At 39.7% G+C, this 18444-nt stretch overlaps 1 protein-coding gene across 3 annotated transcripts in view; it reads left to right on the top strand.

The window, feature by feature from the left end:
* STARD13 (StAR related lipid transfer domain containing 13) overlaps positions 1-18444 on the top strand; it is a 321431-nt gene that overhangs the window by 133123 nt on the left and 169864 nt on the right. For all 3 annotated transcript variants that reach the window (XM_065678399.1, XM_065678400.1, XM_065678401.1), the window contains one exon: positions 16809-16842. In XM_065678399.1, the coding sequence (XP_065534471.1) occupies positions 16809-16842 (34 nt within the window). The remainder of the gene's footprint in view (positions 1-16808; positions 16843-18444) is intronic.

An 18444-nucleotide genomic window follows, 5' to 3' on the forward strand; every position in this document is an offset into this window, starting at 1 on the left:
TAGTGTTCACATGTCATATGAGGCTGTTACATTTTTCGTTTAAGTCATATTTTTCAAACTTATTAGGTAACTTCCCTAAACCTTGGTACTGCAGAGAGGTGAGGTAGTACCACTGCAGACACAGGACTATTCAGCTAGGCAAGGCAAATGCTACACAACTACAGTTCTGGGCGAAATGTTGTTTCTGCAATATAAGGGGAAATGGTCATCCCAGTCAAAGGCCAAAACAGGCATGTTTAGAGAGCACTTTATTCAGAAGTTTATTTTGTGGGATGATTGATACCCCATCCAGAATTACTGGCTCAGCTGTAAATGTTTGCAGTGTAGACACCTACACATAGACAAAATTAATCCCACCCATGCAATGTACTGTTACACTAACTCAAAGTTTGTTTTGTTCCACATGCCAAAATCTAGCATATTGATGATTGGGAATATCAAAGCATTTCTTTTCGGTTAAATACAAAAATTTTGTTCTTTTTTTTTTTTTTCCCTGCCTTAAATTATTTGATTTTTCATCAGTTCTGACAAAAATGTTGAAATGGAAATTCCGATTTTGTCTTGACTCCTCATTATCATTTATCCTGTTCTGTTCTTGAACTGAGTCTCTTTTGTGGAACTGCCTTAGCCACTGCTAAAGGAGCTCATGTTCTGTAACATGCATGTCCCTGTGGGTAAGAGTTCAGAATACCAGGAGATGCAGTACAGATTTTCAGGTTGCCTGCACTTTATGTTCCTAGCCCCCTTTAAAATTATAACTGTTTAGTTAACCACTCACAATGTTACTTGTTACACCTAATATATTCTCTCAAAAATAAAATACGCAAAATCTTATCTGCAATTATAAGCTTTACTTTTTCCCCCCCAGAATGAAACATAGTGAATAAATAAATCAGTAAACAGCCCTAACAATTTAACCCGTTTAGTTAATTCCAATTATATTTATTTCTTTTCTGGCATTAATAATGTCTTCCAAAGTGTTACTTCATCAGTGTTGGGTTTGTAGAACTTCTCCAGCAGGGCTAATTGATTCTGAAATGCCAGACCAGTAGGGTTTACTAATTGTTTCCACTGCAAAGCCATTAAGGTAGCTGTGCTTTTTATTACAACCACGTCAGCATCTCAAAACAAATTGAGGAGACTCTCAGGGGTAAGATATTTAGCTGCATAATGCAGGCTGTTAGACAAAGGCAGTGATGTCAGATAGTGCAGTTAAATACCTCGTCTCTAATTAGGTTCTCCCTGAAAATGAGAAGTATGCAAAAATACAAAAATAGTTACAGTTATTACAGTAAGGTACAAGTTAAATGCTCGTGGTTGCTGATACTAAATAAGGTTTCTGACAATGCAGGATCCATAGACTCAACCTTTCTTTTTGGATCCTAGAAACAAATCTACAACTTAAAGGCAAACAGCAGGTATGTTTTCTCAGGAAAAGTTTCACCTTTTCTCGGTGTAATTTTACCTTCAAAGTGTAGAAATTAGTCATAAACTATATCCATTGCTTAGACACTACAAAGTATGTTCAATGTGCCTTGCTTTTTAAGTAATCAGTATACTTGCATTATAGTATCTTCAGAATAATATTAAAAATGTAACATTGCAAACATCTTTTGAAAAAACATTCCCACTTCGTTAATGCCTTAGAGGACAGTCAATGTTAAATTATCCCTGTTACCAAATATATAAATCTTTCAAAATAACACGTGTGTTACGTGGGTAGCTGATATGTATTATTCTGCTAACAGTAACTAAGCAATGTCCCTTTTATTAAACTATTGTATTTTTGTTTCACTCTTACGCCCAAGAACTAAAAACTGTAATGCATGGTACAGAAACAAAACCAACCTTTCAGGCAGGTATTTGAGAACTGTAACTGATATTGTTGCATTATTGTAGAAAGATCTGATATTAGGCAACAACCACTCAGTTGAAATCAACAGTAATCACTAGTGGCACTATTTAACATCTCCTGGCTTGTAGAGTCTTTCTGTATTGACCTTTTCCTTTATGTTTCCTAGCTTTTACTTGTAACACCGAAAGAACAAGGTCTGTAATTGTAATTAAATCAGTCTGACAATGAGTCACACGCTGGCAGCTAAAGAGGAATCAAGAGAAGAATAATCTAATCTTAAACATGAATGGTATTTGCTGGAGGGAAGGGAGGAAGGGAGGGTCTATGTGATTTTTTTAAAGGGGAATGTAAAACCTGCCAGGAATTCATTACAATTTTTTGGTTTGGGTTTGGGTTGGGGTTTTTTTCATGGTCTTATGCATTATGATCTAGAGTGGCTGCTGAAACAGAGTGTCTTGGAAAATCAGTGCCATGTTGAAATCACCTGTAAATACATATTTCCTTGTATATGCAAAATGGCAGGTTTCTGTTCTTAATTACAGGCATTGTTAGAGGCAGAAATCATGGAAGGTAGAAGACCACTTCTTGTTTTGCATTCATTATCCACTGTCACCAGTTCAGAGATTGTGAACATCTCTAGCGGGCACCTGAGCATCCTATATGGTGAAAGCTACAGTTCTTGAGAGCCATCCATACATGCTCTATCTTGGCATAGAAAGCTGGTATGAAATGCTGAGCTCTGGGGTTTCTGAGCTTCTCATCCACTCTGGAAATCACGTGCCTGTCTACACATTTTATCCTCCATCCACTTGAGATCCAAGCATCCAAGCCTGGATTACACTTCTGAGAACAGGCACCCAACTGACTAATGGCTGTTCCTTCACAGCTGCTTGGTCAGATGTCTTCTTAGCTGTAGCATCTAGAATGAAAGTCTCAACTGGGCTGCAAGGTCTGTGGTGCAAGGATCATGTTTTCATCCTATACTTCTGCATGGCTTTTCACATAGTTTTTCAGGTCTTGTAAGTTCCTATAAAAAAGGGGGTCTTATTTCTGGTTGCATACTGAATGTGGGGTGTTTTGTAATGTAAATAATAAAGTATTATAACACAACATTAATGGTACGTTGCTCCAGTCTCATGTTGCTGTCTTGAATTGGTGCTTTAACTCATATGAAAAGACTTCTCAATAGGTACTTAAAACCACTATCAAAAGTTGGCAGGTATGGTACTGCAAAATCGGAACACAGGATCAAAACCTCTAATACTTTTGGAGAGAAGAGAGGTGGGTACATTCTGGTACCAAATGTGGAACAACGCTTGTGTAGAAAGTAATTTGAGATTCTTTCTTTTCTCCAGAACTGTTTAAAAGTAATCCTTGAATTGCCATTTGTCTTGACTGGTTATTTACTAAAAGGAAAGTGTTCTTGCTAGAATATACTTTACTTAAGAATGAATTTAGGCTTGCCTAAGATTAGATTTGAATTACATTAGATTTAGTGTAGACTGAAGGTGAATATTTGCAATATGTAGTAGAGAAAATGCAGCAAGAAATCAGACTGTTTTCTATAAAGGAACCTTAAGAATGTTTAGCATGATGACCAGAGGAATGCCAGGTAGTATTATCACGATAATGCATACACTCAGTGTTTGCTGCCTGATTGGGCTTGCATATCTATGCATTCAGACTAAAGGGATACTAAAATTTTGAAATATAAAAAAAGTCAGTGAAATAATAATAATTCTTTAAACTTACAGACAGATTAATTTGTAGGTAAGATCTCTCCTCCCATCTTAAATCATCTGCCCAGAATTACATATTCTTTAATTACATACACTGTAAGGAGGCTTGGCACAGTGCATGGCTGTTAACACTTGAGCTAAAATACGCTGTCACAAAGTACATCCTTGATTCTGATTTTATGCTGTTGTATTTGGTTTCGTGTAAACTCTAAATGTTTCTTATTTTCATCAGCAGTAAGACATCAATAGGTATTTCTAGTGACAGTCATTTTTAAGACAGCCTGAAAATACTGGAGGGCCCTGAATGTGAAAAAAGACTTGGCCATTAAGCCACAGCTATTGGTGTAAGGGACAAAACATTTGAGCTTACATAATAAGCAGATCAAAATTGTGGACATTCTATAATTAATTCACAGTGTACATCTAGCAGCTCATAAGGTCCTTCATATCTCGTGGTCTCCTTCAAGCTCTCATGAGTGTTTAGGTCCTAGATTAAGTCAGGACCTAGCCACCAGCCCTGAGGTACAGCTAATCCTGGGAGAAGGACCCCAAGACTTTTTCTGTCAGCTGTCAAATGGCCAGTGGCCTTTGAAAACTCAGTTCCATGAAGCTACATGATTCTGTGACTAAACAGCTACTGATCTTGCACTGCTTATGTTTCTGCTGTCTGCCACTCATGCTGTCAGAGCTGTCCTTGGAAATGTTCTTGGAAAGACATTAAGTCCTGTAACAAATAAAATTGGGTGTGTTACATTTTTATTCTTTATTTGCCCTTTTTTTTTGTTTGTTTGTTTGTTTTATCCTGTTTCTTATTTATTCTTTGGAGAGCTACCTACATCTTCTTCCCCTTGGTTTATGTGGTAAAGGGAAGCATGATTTGATGCCAGCTGTTTTCCACCATGTACCGTAAAAGCATACTAATGCTCCGGCAGTTTAAGCACTTGCACTCGTGGTTGTTTCACATGCTTGTCTCCAGAGCTGTGGCTGTCTTGGTTGCACCCAAACCGTTCTCCATACAGATGGAGTTTCTGGTGGAAAGTCCTGCAGCTGTTGCCCCATCCATCTGTCCAGGTGCCACTGACAGCTATTGTTCTCTGTACAGCATGGAGCTCCCCAAGGAGTGGAGAGCCAGTGATCTTACACCCATGAAGCTTTGTGTGACCACAGCAGACATCCCTCCAGTAATAACATAAAACCATTGCTAATCAAATGTGCGTCTCTATCCCGAAACAGAATTCAAGCTGTAACAGTCGAGAGGCATCCAAGTATCCAGTTTGCCAGCAGCTGGTATCACCAAAGTTGTTGACACATAGGCATTTTGACAATAACCCAGAAGCCCCGCCAAAGAACATAGGACGGTGAGATTCCTTTCTTGCATTTATTCGTAGGTTTTGACCACTGAGAGGCCCTTTTTGAATGTTTCACATTCTAATTTTTCCTGGAACATTAGAATATGCCAGTTAAGAAATATTCTTGAAAACAGAATAGCAATAGCCACTTCCGGAGTGGAGAGGTTTTGTTGTGAGTTAGCATTATTTTTAGTCCTTATGGTGAGTTAGTAAAACTATACAAAGGACTAATGTGAATCAGGAGGTGCATCCTTTACACTGTGGTTTTTTCCATTTTCAGAGTTGACAGCAGTAATTTTAACTTTAAAAGTTTATTCTTGTTGGACCTGACTTTCAGTTCATATAAATCAGACCTACCTTGATTTAAGACCAGTTGAAGCTATGGTGCTTTTTGTCAAATCATTGCTTTTCAAAAGATGAATAGTGCCTTAAATCTATCTGTAAAAACAAAATTCAAGCAGTGGCCATTAACTTGAATTATGAAACAGAAAACAAAGAAGGATGGTATTGGTCTAACAGTGATTAAGGACAACAAGATATTCAAGGTGACAGAAAAATCTTCATTAATTCTGTCAGCATTTCCTTGTACTCTGTGATATGCATGTGGTATATCATTGTGGTATGCAAACTATGCAACAGATACTGTCATAAATGTTAGACAATTTTATTAAATATTTCTTCTTATTGTCTGAAACTTGCCTAGCACCACTTTTTCTTTAAATTAGATAATCTTAAATTCAGTTCAGAGATTGCACTGAGCTGTCGAGAGCAGTGACACTGTGAGAAGATTGTGGACCTTTGCACTGAAGGATCCTTGGATATTTGCAGGAAGGTCATACTGCTTAGCTACCGAAAAATAAAAAAAAAAGGGGGAAATGAAATGTTTGTCTGCATTGCAGAGAAGCATAAAATCAGTTTATCCTATGGGCGTGTAGAGATAGCCCTGTGAGTATCTTTGGTTTGGCTGACCATGACAGCTGAGAAATAATACATGGCAGTTATAAAACCCCTCTTGTGGGAATATAGTTATTTTATTCTGTGTCAAGAAGTAAAGTATGTAGGTTTTTTGCTTTAAAATAGCTTGAGTCAGTAGTACATATATTTAAATGAGTTTGAAGCTGCTTTAGGCTATGCAGGAGTGTGGAAGGGGGTGGCAAAGAGAACTGAAGCCAGTCCCTAACAAATCACAAATCTCTGCATTCTTCTGATGCAAGTGAAGGATGCATGCAGACAACTAAGTATCATGTTATGATTTTTAGCCATAATTTTAAACATGGTATGATGCAGAAAAGTCAAGATGTTAATGCTTCTGTACTGACATGATATCTGTATGCAAGAAATTAGAAATGATAAAATACGGTTATGGTTGTGGATACCCTAACATCCCTTACTTATGGCTTTCAGTTAAGCTTTGGACATGTGTATTAGTAGTGATACAGATGCAGAAGTTAAGAGATGAAACTGTTTAAGGGTTTGGTCTTGGCAGCAGTAATCCCAATCACTATAGAAGTGGATAAGCCTATGACTAGCTGAAGAACATCCATTCCTTTGTTCAGTCAGTGCTGCACTGACTTGCTGGACATCACAGATTAAGCCAGCAGCACCTTCAGTGTACAGGTATACAAATATCTGCTGTCTCAGAACCTCAGCCGTTTTTGAAGGTAAAAAAAATAGAAAAGTGGGTTAATCAGAGGCAAATATATATATATGTGTGTGTGTATATACTTATCTGTGGAGGTGAAGAGGGGGTGATTCTGATTCATGCATTATGTTTGTGTGGTAGTGGAGGCTTCCAGCTCCAGCCTCTCTAGACTGAGGTGCAGCCCAACAGCACAGTTAGTGTATAAAAATAATTGTGTTTAAGCATATGCTTAACATCTGAGATGCCTAGTCTAAATCATTTCAAACCATACATGTGTGTTGGTCCTTTGCTGCATCACACCATTACTAAGAACATGTTCTTAGTTCACATGTGCATAAGGGATTCTCAGCTCTAACACAGCATAAATTCACACAGCTTTTCTCACTACGCACATACTGTTCTGCATAATCTTGACAGGTGAGGCAAAAAGTAAGGCAGATTACTGGGCACATAGCTTCAAAGTTGTTTAGGTGCTTATGTGGTAGTTATCTGAATTGCACCTGGGCATTTGCTGCCAGCAGAAGAGACAGTGAACCCTACTGCGATGTTAAATGTATACTTTTCTATGAAAATATTAACTTTGCAACCATCACACTGTCCTGTGTTTGTACAGGTTGTAGAGTTCACTTTGAAAATAAACAGCATAAGCTGATATACGTCACAGCTGAGTTAAGTGTTCATTTTCTTACAGGCTGCACCAGAATTTGCAGTCAAGTGGTCATTTTGAAATGAAATTTTGAATAAAATAGTTTATTCTTCACTTATCCCTTATCTTTTACTTCACTTATCTTTTAATGAAAACTGCCCACTAAACAAACCTCTGTTGTTTTGGTGCTCCTCAGAAAGCATAAAATGGTGACCAAGATTTTAACTGATTGCTAATACATCAGCTTACTGGGAAAAGAGCGCTTTTGGTTGACTTTGTATTACGATAATTAGTTTTATTGACTGTGAAGGAGAATACCTGATATCCACTTAGAGCTGGCTGTCATGAAACGTTTCTGTGGACACTCAATACTGAAAACAAACAAACTGCTGCTAATGGCAGTCTGAAGTTCATTCTCAGCTAATGGGCCAAGCTAAAATAACACCACAGCTCTAGAGCTCATAAGTCTTGGTTCTCATGTTCTGCCATGGATTATTGCTAACCATTGTTTGCTTTAGAAGTCACTAATTTCCCATAGCAGGATAGCAGAGTTCCCAGCTTTCATGCCCGCTGTTGTTGCGTGGCCTCATGTACCTTTTCCCATTTCATTTTATCTTTAAAATAGATACAGCACTTCTTCCTACTCAAGAGGATAGAAATGATAGTAATGTGTGACTCACTGTATTGTTCTCGGGTTGTAAAAAACAGGGATTGCTCTTGCTTCTCACTTTTGTCCATCACCATTTGGCAGACACTGCTCTTCTTTTTGTCTTTCTTCCTCCCACCTCCACCCCATCACATTTCCACCTGACCCCCACACATGTGTTGTGACAAGTATGTTATTTTCAGGTTTTAGTCATGTCTTTGTTTGTACAGCAGCATAACTCGTTATCTTAACGGACAACTGTTAGTTGATATTTGCACAATTCTGAGCATGTTGATGTTAGTCCTGCTGCAGAGTCCAGAGTTCAAAAGGACTAAGAGCTCCTGGGACTTGCCAAAGGTAAAAGCATCACAAAGAGAACAGGGTTCTTTTCAACAGAACCAGATTTGCTGAGACATGACAAAACTATGTCCTGTAAGGAAGTGATTGTAGAGGGTGGGTACTGGAAGTTGGGCAGGATGAACTGAACATTCAGGGCACCATGCAGACCAAACTTGGATATGTGTTCTTTAACTTGCTTCCTTGGCTGCACCTGCTTTCCTCTTGGCTGTGCAAGAGCACAGTACCAAACTGTCAGGTTAGATTTTAATTAGATTTAAAAATATTGACTGCTATAAAAGCCTATTTTAAAAGCACAAAAGTGGGAAGTGTTACAGAGACTTTGTATAAGTGTTGGGGGTGGGAATATATCACCACTTTTTACTGGGTGGGACCAGACCAGTTTGTTTGCCCTGGTCACCTTGAAGAAACAAGGGGCATCTATTTCTGCAGCTGGATGTCTGTATTCTGTCTCTCAGGTATATCCAGCTGATAAGTGGCAAGATAGTGAAAACAGGGAAGCCCTTGTCACAGCTTGTTTTGGTTAGAACGTGGACATAATTTAGAATACCTGAAAATTTAAGAAAATTATAATGGAATCTCGAAGACCAGAGAGTTAGCTCTTTAGGGCTTCTGCTTCAAACAGCCGGTAACATTTACAATGTCAGTCATCTGTCCTATGGGGGCAGAGCCAGAGCTATGATGGATGGAGGTTAAAATCCACCTGCAAAGATCCCTGCAGAATAGCAAACAGTGTCATGTTATCCCATAGAGGAATTCACAAGAGAAGCAAAGGTAATGCAGAATGGTGACAGAAAAAGAACATGATATTAGAGAATATTAAACAGAGCTCTTGCATCAGAGCAATGTCAGACAAAGGAAATGGTAGCTGTAAAGGAGGTCTTGTGATGAAAGCAACAAATTGCACAGCAAAAACATTTTGGGGATAAAATTAATGTTCTGCTGCTTACCTTTTCCATTTGTCAAGATGAGCGCCAGTGCTGGTGCAGGATGAATAGGCATGGCCAGCTGAGCACAGGGATGAATGGCATCTTCCAGTCTGATGGCAAAATGAGCAACTGGACTGATTTAATATCATGACAAATACTGCAGAGGCACAACTTGATACTCACTGCAGGTGGCTGCTCCTCAGGTGTTGGAATCAAATCCTCCTCAATAAAAATTTGGGTTGTAAGCACGAGAGCCATAATTACTTGACATTTTGAAATCATATTAGCAGCTGCTAGAAGTAAAAATCTCCCTGGTCTGTTAACAGAATGTGAGGGTTTTTTTGGTTAAGTATGATAAATTACGGTTACCAAAATGCATGTTCATTTACCATTAGTCTTTCAGCTTGTTTTCTTCTAGTTTCCCTTTGAACATTGTTGAAATGGTTTTCATTGTTACAGACTTTATTATTGCCCTGCTCCACTTAGTGTAATGCTTTTCCTTTAACGGGTCATTCAGAATTTTTCACTGTGAAATGACTGCAGCCCATTTTCTATTTGATCGAAGGTTTCAAAACTCCAGCCATGTGACATGTCACGTTACTTTCTGGACTTTTATCATTAGTACACAGGCAAAATAGATTTATTCAGTTGTCTTCTGTGTACTGCAAATCTATATCCTTATTTCTATGTCAGTGCTTTTCAAACCGGCACTGATCTTGGTGTAAAATTTGAAAGAAATATTTAGAATAATGTAAAATGCATTTTAAAAACAAGTCTTACTTTGCTAACTAAAACACTAAAATAGGGAAAATACTTTTCATATGTTCATTAAATGTTATTTAAAACTCTGCACAACAATAAAATATGCTTTTATATCTGCAGGCAATATTTAGAATATAACAGCATATTAAGTCTATGGTTTTCAAAAGACATTTCTTCATCCTCTGAATTCTTCTGAATGCTTGAATCCCTTCAGGTCATTTTAGAAGTATCATAATAAAATATTAGTGTTCACTTTGCTTTGCACAGGATTGAAAGGTTCTGTATGCCAGATCCTCGGAGAAACCAGAAAAAAAAAAAAAAAAAGAAAGAAAAAAGACAATTTGTATGATTTTGCTAGTTTAAAGCGAAGAAATAAATTAGAATGCCTAAATTAGACTTTCTCTATGTCAACTACAAAGAAACTCAGTTTATTTTATTTACATTCCTTTCTTGACAACCCCTCGAAACTTTATATAGCTGTCAGGAAAACAAGACGAAGTGTCAGAGGTTTAAAATGTCTGTGGAAGCTCTGAGTTCAGTGCTTCTACAGAACTGGATTCATTTGTGACTGGTTTGGTTCAGTTTTGGTAGCACACTGGAGCGCAGGTTAGATACCAGCAAACATCTCAATGAGCTATGCTGGAAACGGGATGAAGCCTTAAAAATCCTTTCAATTTGCATCAAGTAATATTACAATTTACAAATTTAAACAATGTGTAAATGTTCATTTATAAATTTTATTTTATAAATGTTACTTTATAAGTGTTCATTTATAAAAATGGCCACAAAGTACAACACGAGGTGGTGCTTAAGGATGCTTAAGGATGCAGAGGTGGTGCTGGAGGACTCTGCAGGGTGGCAAGAAACAGATCTAGAGCAGAGTCTACCTCTACTCTGCCATTTGAAAGTAGTCCCTGATCTCTTGAACTATGCTAAGTTTTAATTTGTAGATGGTTTATTGGAGCAGCTAAGGTGACCCAGCAGCTGCACAGTGTGGAAGATTAAGGAAGGGCTCATAAATGCACCCTGGGTTTTGGGTCTAGAAAGGGTGCGCAGTTCAGTCCAGTAGCAGATACCCCCACTGAAGCTAACATTCATGTGAGGAACAAGATTGCTTTGATCAGTGCTGTGGGTATTCTTAGTGTCTTACACTGTTTTAAAATACTATGATGAGAACAGCATAAGAACACTGAGTTCTTAATAGTATTTTCTTATTACAAATATTAAAAAGTCTAGAAAAGGGGATCTGGACCCAAGTTTCCCCAGTTCATAGATCAGAATAGAATCATAGAATGGTTTGGGTTGGAAGGGACCTTAAAGACCACCTGTTTCCAACCCCCCCACACCATGGGCAGGGACACCTTCCAGTACACCAGGTTGCTTCAAGCCCTGTCGCAAACCTAGCTTTGAACGCTGCCAGGGATGGGGCAGCCTCAACTTTTCTGGGCAACCTGTTCCAAGGTCTCACAGCTCTCATAATGAAGAATTTCATCCTAATATCTAATCTAAATCTGCCCGCTTTCAGTTTAAAGCCATTCCCCCTGTCCTATCCCTACATGCCCTTGTAAAAAGTCCCTCTCCAGGTTTCTTGTAGGTCCCCTTTAGCCACTGGAAGCTGCTCTAAGGTCTCCCCAGAGCCTTCTCTTCTCAGACTGAACAAGCCCAGCCCTTTCAAGCAGTCTCCATAGGAAAGGTGCCTCAGCCCTCTGGTAATCTTCACAGCGTCCTCCGGACTTGCTCCAACAGGTCCATGTCCTTCTCATCTTGGGGGTCCTAGAGCTGGACAAAGTACTCCAGGTGGAGTCTCTCACAAGAGCAGAATAGAAGGGCAGAATCACCTCCCTCAACCTGCTGGCCACACTTCTTGTGAATGAGGAAGAGGGCTTGCTCAGCTGCAGAGCAGGGAGCTATTTACTCTTCTTTCTTTCTTTGAACCCATCAGTCACAAATAGTTTGCAGCATGATAGCTTAGCTTCAGTGGAAGATACTCTGACTTTCCCCTTCCCACTACTGTCTAACCTGGCAAAACATGTTGTGTCCTCCATGCCCCAGCTGACTTCTCTAATAACACTGAGGCTGTACGTTAAGCATGGACTCTAAAAACACCTCCATAGCAGTTGTTATTTTGAAGGACAATTATGAACCCTGTTGTCAGCCTTTGAAATACAACAGAAGCACCTAAGTCCAGAAGAAGTTTCAAGCCTGTTCCAAATACTGGTGCCAAACCTCTGAGAGAGCTCTGATTTCTGACACAATGGTCTTCCCAGCATTTTCTGTGGGATAACTTCAATATTGCCATTATTCTCAGCTGACTAACTCTTTAAGGAACTTGCAAGTGTAATCCAGACTAAAGGTGTCATTTCTGGGGCTGGGCAACTTCAAGTTAAGGCTGATGTTGCTGAGTGTCATAATATTATTATTATTACTTTCTCTTTCAGGGTGTAGCATTTTATTTTGAAGTAGTAACTAGGATTTTCTTTCCTTCTGTCAACATCTATCTGAAAGGATGCAATAAACCTGCTAATCAGATGACTGAGTTTTGCATGTGGATTGCTGGTTTCCTCCTTTAGAACTTGTCTATATGTCAGTTTAATTAAAGCCTAGCAGGTTATTAATTTCTAGAATGACGAACCAGCAGGATTCTCAGTCTACATACTTAGTGGGACCTTTTCCAGCTCAGAGGGCTTTCCTTCTGTATCAGGTAGCCAGTAAGAAGTTGTACAGATTTATCCTTTTTTCCTCTGAAGGAAGTGTTCTGTTTCAGAGTGGTGCTGCTGGTTGCTCACTGCAGAATCCAAAGCCTTTTTTATTAACAGCAGATGTCAAGTAGTCCTGTCAAAATGCCATGGTTTATTTGATAGCAGTGATATTTTTGATACTGTATCTGTGTTGAATAAATTCTCTGGCTTTTTATTAAGCATCCAAAAGAGTTATTTTCCTGCTGGACAGATACACTTTTTCTGGGGGGAGGGAGAGTGTGATTTCCTGAGAATGAAAGATTATAGTTTGACAGATACTCTAAAATATCATCGGCAGATTTGGGCAGATTTGAAATTAGAGCCTGAAATAGCTAATAACTAATAGAAGTTGATGAGGAAGACGGAAGCAAAAGACTTGGATACAAAATGGTGGGGTTTTGTCTTTGAAATGGTATATGATATGCTGGAATTGGCTGGAATTGTAGAATCCCTGTGCTGTTGCAAATTAAAATGGTTTTGAAGTTGTTCAAGTCAAACAGTTTTGAAGTTATTCAAGTCAACCGTTTTGCATTCATCTTCTGTGTCAGAAAAAAAGCTTTTATGTGACAATAAGCTTACTGGGACACGATTAAATCATTTAATCCAGTTGTTTGATGAGTTCCATGCCCTGATCACTTATAACCGTGAAAGATTATGTACGCATGAGAGAAACAATTTTTTGATGAGGGTGTTTATTTTGCTTGTTGAGTTCATAATGCTGGTGTTTTGCTTCTACCTTCACTTCCGCTTAATCCAAGGAGTTTATTTGAGTAATATGTTTCCACAGAGAATGCCTTTCACAAATATCTTTCAGGTTCTTTATAAATGCACTATATTTCCATTCCTCCCAAGGAGGAACAGCCTTTCTTCCCTCCCTTCCCTCTGTGCCCCAAATACACTTTTTCAGATGTGTGGCTCTGTAAGTGAAAGGTGGCTTTAATGGGATCGCTCACATGCTTAAAGGTGTCCCTGGTTTAGGTATCTGCTGAACAGAGTCATTATTCTCATCTTGCTCTGCAAGGTTCAGATTCAGGTAATGATTTCTAAACTTTTCTCCGGGGATCTTGTTCATCTGTACAGGACCCATAAATTTAATACTTTGGATTCAGAGGTGATGTTTATAGGACAATATAAATATGGGCCAGGGACCAGTCCCTTGCCAATGCCAGCTGGAACTGGGTGTTCCCTTGTCCCCACTGCTAAGGGAATGCTTCCCAATAGCTGTCTTGCTCAAGCAGAGCTCTTCAGTATAGTTCCTAACAAAGCCAGAGCTGCTGAGTGAGGTGGATGAACCTGGGCACGGTGCTTCAGCCTCATCACAGGCCATCTTCTTTTCAGCAGTGTAGGTGAGCCCTCTGAGCTTCACTTCCCTGCGGGTCACACCACTGCTGAGGGTAGGCTTGCCTGATTCACCACATTATCTCCTGTTCTGATCATAAAGCAAAGGGTGGTGTGGAACAGGCAGGCTTCTTGGGTGCCTTTGCTCGTGTAGGTGAACATGGAATAGCCTCGCAGAGACGCAGGACTGATGAAGGGGGAGAAGTGGATGCAGTGTCTTCATAAATTTCTGGTTCCTGAATGCTGGTTTACATGCTTCAGCAAGTAACACATGGTTCTATCAGCAGAATGTGTTTAGTTTTGGCTTCTGTTTGACACTTCCACTTGCAAAATTGCTACAGCTGGAGTTGTGAGCAAATGATTTCTTTATTATTCATAGCAGCAGGTGCTGCAACAGCCTTTTGGCTAGAGTTGTACTCTTTTGGTCCATGGTTTCTATATATTTGATTAGATTGTGCCATTCTGCTCAGATGGGATGCTAGTCCTCCAATAAATGCATTTTGTTATACAATCAGTTATATAGTGCATTATCGTTATTATTTCCATAAATCACTTTTAGTTGGCAGCCTTCTGTTTCCATTTGGGATCCTTCCAGCAACAATTTGCAGCCTTTTTGTGTGGCATCCTAAAAAGATTTTGGAAGTTAACATAGCCTGGGTTTGATTTTAATAGCTGGTGCCCTTCTGGCTGTACTAGAACACAGAAACTGGCTATGCACGCAGGATTGACGTGTTTATTTCAATTCACATATCATTAATGTATTCTTCAAGAAGTGCTTATCCCAAGATTCAGTATGGCAATTTAGGCAACCGCCTCCACTGCATTTATGCCAGAGCCATGATGCTAAAAATCTGGTGCCTGTCCCCAGCAGGGTGATTGAGAACAGCATGGTTGGCTGCACACTGGAGAGACAGAGTGATGTTGCCTCAGAAAGGCATCCCAAAACCTAGCACACTGATGTGGGACCTGCGTGTTCCTTTCCAACCCACGCAGCCTGTGTCTGACTTTCACACTCCTCTATGAAGTGAGATGCTTCCGCTAAAGCCCACTCTTCAGGGCTCAGCACTGACTTGTAAGTGATGCTGCTAGAGAAATTTTGGTTTGTAGTGCTGTAGTTCTGCTCCTTAATCTTTGCTAAATCTGAATGGGCCCGTGTAGAACATCTTAGGAAATAAGATGATTTACTCTTCAGCCAGATGGGAATCAGAAGCACATTCTCCCTTTCTGGGCTATAGAAGATGGAGGGGGAGATGAATTCTCCAGCTTCTGTAACAGCACGAGCAGAAGAGTTCTGGCATGAGGGTCTGTGCAGGTAGCACAGAGCCTGGCACTGGTGGGCCCTCACTGTGGAAGGGGGCTCAGCTCCAGCCTCTGCAGGTATTTCACCATCACTGAGCTAAAAATCAAAAGGGAGCCTGGATGAAATCTGTACAAAACAGTTCAGTCCAGGCAAGCAGTGTGCAGGAGCCAGAGCTGGCCTCAACTTGGAACTAAAGCAAAGCTACAAATTGCATTAATAAAACCTCTTCTGGACTCTGCCACTCATTATTTTCCCATGTAGAAGTGACCACCTCACTTAGTCTTTGCTGGCTAAAGGCAGGCTAACTTCAGCTGCTGCTCAGGCAGACCTTCAAATGGAGCCAGAGGCTTTTTTACTATGAGATTTCCTTGCAGAAGGAAAAGCATCTGAAATCAAGCTGTGTTTTTCCTGTTAAGAAAGATGCTTAACCAGTTCAGTTCTGTGCTTAGAGGAGGAATTTTCCAGTAACTCAGTAAAATTCTTCACTAAATAAAAGGTAAACAAAAACTGTATTTTTATAGACAGGTTTTTATTAAGGCTGCAGAGGCAATATTGGCTGAAGAGATAACGGAGCACTTGGTGTATCTGAGGGAAAGGTGCAGATGGTTGTCCATATGGGGACAAGCAGATAACGAGAATGGGGAGTGTGTCACTGCAAGGCACAGGAGTGTCTGCCTTTTCAGCTGGCTGCAGACTGGGCATTTCACACCTGTGAGTTCACTGGTATCTGGAAGAATCACTTTAGCCTTCTGTTTAATTAAAATAATAATAATAATTCGGTGCTGTTTCACCCATTATGCCGATTCCATTTACAGGCTGCATTGCTGGGAAAGTTGATCCAGCATATGAAAGGAGAGCAGCTGATATGCATTTAATCACTGGCATCTTCATTTGAGTACTGAAACTTATTAAAGAGAATATGGATCAAGAGGCATATCCAAATATAGTGTTAATGGTACCAGTTTCAGATAGTGTGGCAAGCTCGAAGCAGGGAGATGAAAAACATGGAGAAAACAACATGACAAGCCAGTTTGGCCAAGTCCCTCAGGCAGAGGGACCCTCTCGAGGTCACAGATGGACAAGAACCATCACTCTGCCGCTCTAAGTAGCTACAGCCATAGTGTCCTCTGTTTCTCACCTGTCAGTACAGCTGCCCACACATCTTGCTGGTGGCCTGTGTGCTCCCTGAGCTCCACCAGCACTGTGAGACACACTCAGGCATGTTCCAGTGTGCTGGACCTCAGATCCCTTCAGGATGTACCCTGCTTGGGCCAGAGACCATTCCTCAGCTCACTCCATGCAAAACAGATGAACCTGGTTTGGAAATGGGCACCAGGTTGTCCTTAGCAAAAACCCAACTATTTTTATTGACGAGCTCTGTATTTTTTGCCCTGTGCAAGGTTGTGATGATTAATAATGATGTATATTGTCATCCTGAAATGTGGGACTTATTTAAAGGGAAAAAGGAAAGTATAATTATTAAAGAATTTCTTTTTTTTTCTTACAGGTGCTGTTTCAGAAGCTGTGTAAGGAAAAAGCAGGTAGGACACTGTATTACTTCTTGAAATTTCTTGGTGGCTTGTGTAGACACTCATGCATTGACAGAGGACCCATAGGAATCTCAGTGTAGTTGCTACAATCACTTCCACGCTGTTGTTTGTAATGTAGTGGTGTAGAACATACGTGGTTCTTAGGAAAGCTGATAATTCAGCAACTTTTGACTTACACTTTGCAAGGTGAGTTATGAAATACCAGGGATAAAACCAACTATTTGTTGTTGGTGTCGGGGTAGGACTAAAGTGCTTGCCAAGGCACTGGTGCGTGTGAGGCAAGTTGATCAGAACTGTAAGAGGAGTTAAAGACATGGATTCCCTGAATCTCACATTATCATGCCAGGAGCTAAGGAAAGGTTTGGATAGACAGATATACACACAGAGAGATCCTGATTCAGCAAGATACTTAACACACAATTAAACCCACATTCGACAAAACCAATTCATTGCAACCAGGCATAAGCAACTGCTTGGATGATTTGCTTAATTGAGGGTAAATGTCCTTATTAAATTGTAATGAAGCACAATTAAGAAATGCAGAGAAAAGAAACTGCTTCCCAGAATGTGGGTTACTGGAATTTAATAACAGCTCCACAGTTTTGCAATAAGAAATGTCCCCAAAGTCTAAGTGAATCCTCATTCCCACAAAAGCCTTTGCCAGCTAGAAATATTTCAGTCACAAAACAACTGACCTCCGGAGTCACTCATTTCCAACTGTTTTTTCTGTTTTGTTAGTCAATATCTATGCAGCGTGCGTCAATTAAAATGAAAGCAGTTGGATATCGTTATTGTAATTATCGCTCTGTCCCTAGATGACTTTGCATCTTTTTTTTTTTGGCCTGAAGAACTAGTTTAAGCCAGTTTGCTAACTCAGTGGTTTTGTCTTGGTCAGAGTAGCATCTGTCTCTGCTCTAGTTCTTTCCAAGGGCCACCTTAATTTGGTTAGAAACAGATGAACAAAGCCTTTTGCAGCCAGTGTCACTGATTCAATGGCTCTGCTGGCAAACATGCTGACTTAGCAAAATGCCAGAAACCGTGGCCTAGAAAACACCGGTCTCCATAGGCAGTTTCACCCTCATGTACTTGGGTCAATAAAACATGAAGCTGTTGAGCACAGTGGAAATACAAGTATTTTCATTCAAGTTCTGTGCACATCAACTTTGTATGCTTTATGAATTGTATGTGGATTTATTCCATGATGTTATTTGCCAATGAAACATATGCCTGTGCTTTTACAAAGCTAAACAAACTCCATCAATTCTGAGATTGATTTAGCAATTGTTTTTTTATTGTTTTAATTGCTTGGATCAAAACCGCTCTGTGACACCAAAGGCTTGCTTTATAAAGAAACGGATTATTTTAGCAGTGCTCCAATTTTTTACTATGATTAATTTTTTAATTGCTTTACTTTTATGATAACATTACCACTGTCACTAAAAGAGATGAAGTTTAGCACCCATCTTTACAGTAGAACATGGTGGTTGAAAATAAGATAACTACAGGCATTAAAGAAGAATGGCAGGTCATTTTCTGACACAGTTTGGTCACTGAGGTGGAACTTTAATCATGGAAATCTAGCACATGATAGAG

This window comes from Lathamus discolor, chromosome 4, assembly GCF_037157495.1.
Source record: "Lathamus discolor isolate bLatDis1 chromosome 4, bLatDis1.hap1, whole genome shotgun sequence".
Lineage (NCBI taxonomy): Eukaryota > Metazoa > Chordata > Aves > Psittaciformes > Psittacidae > Lathamus > Lathamus discolor.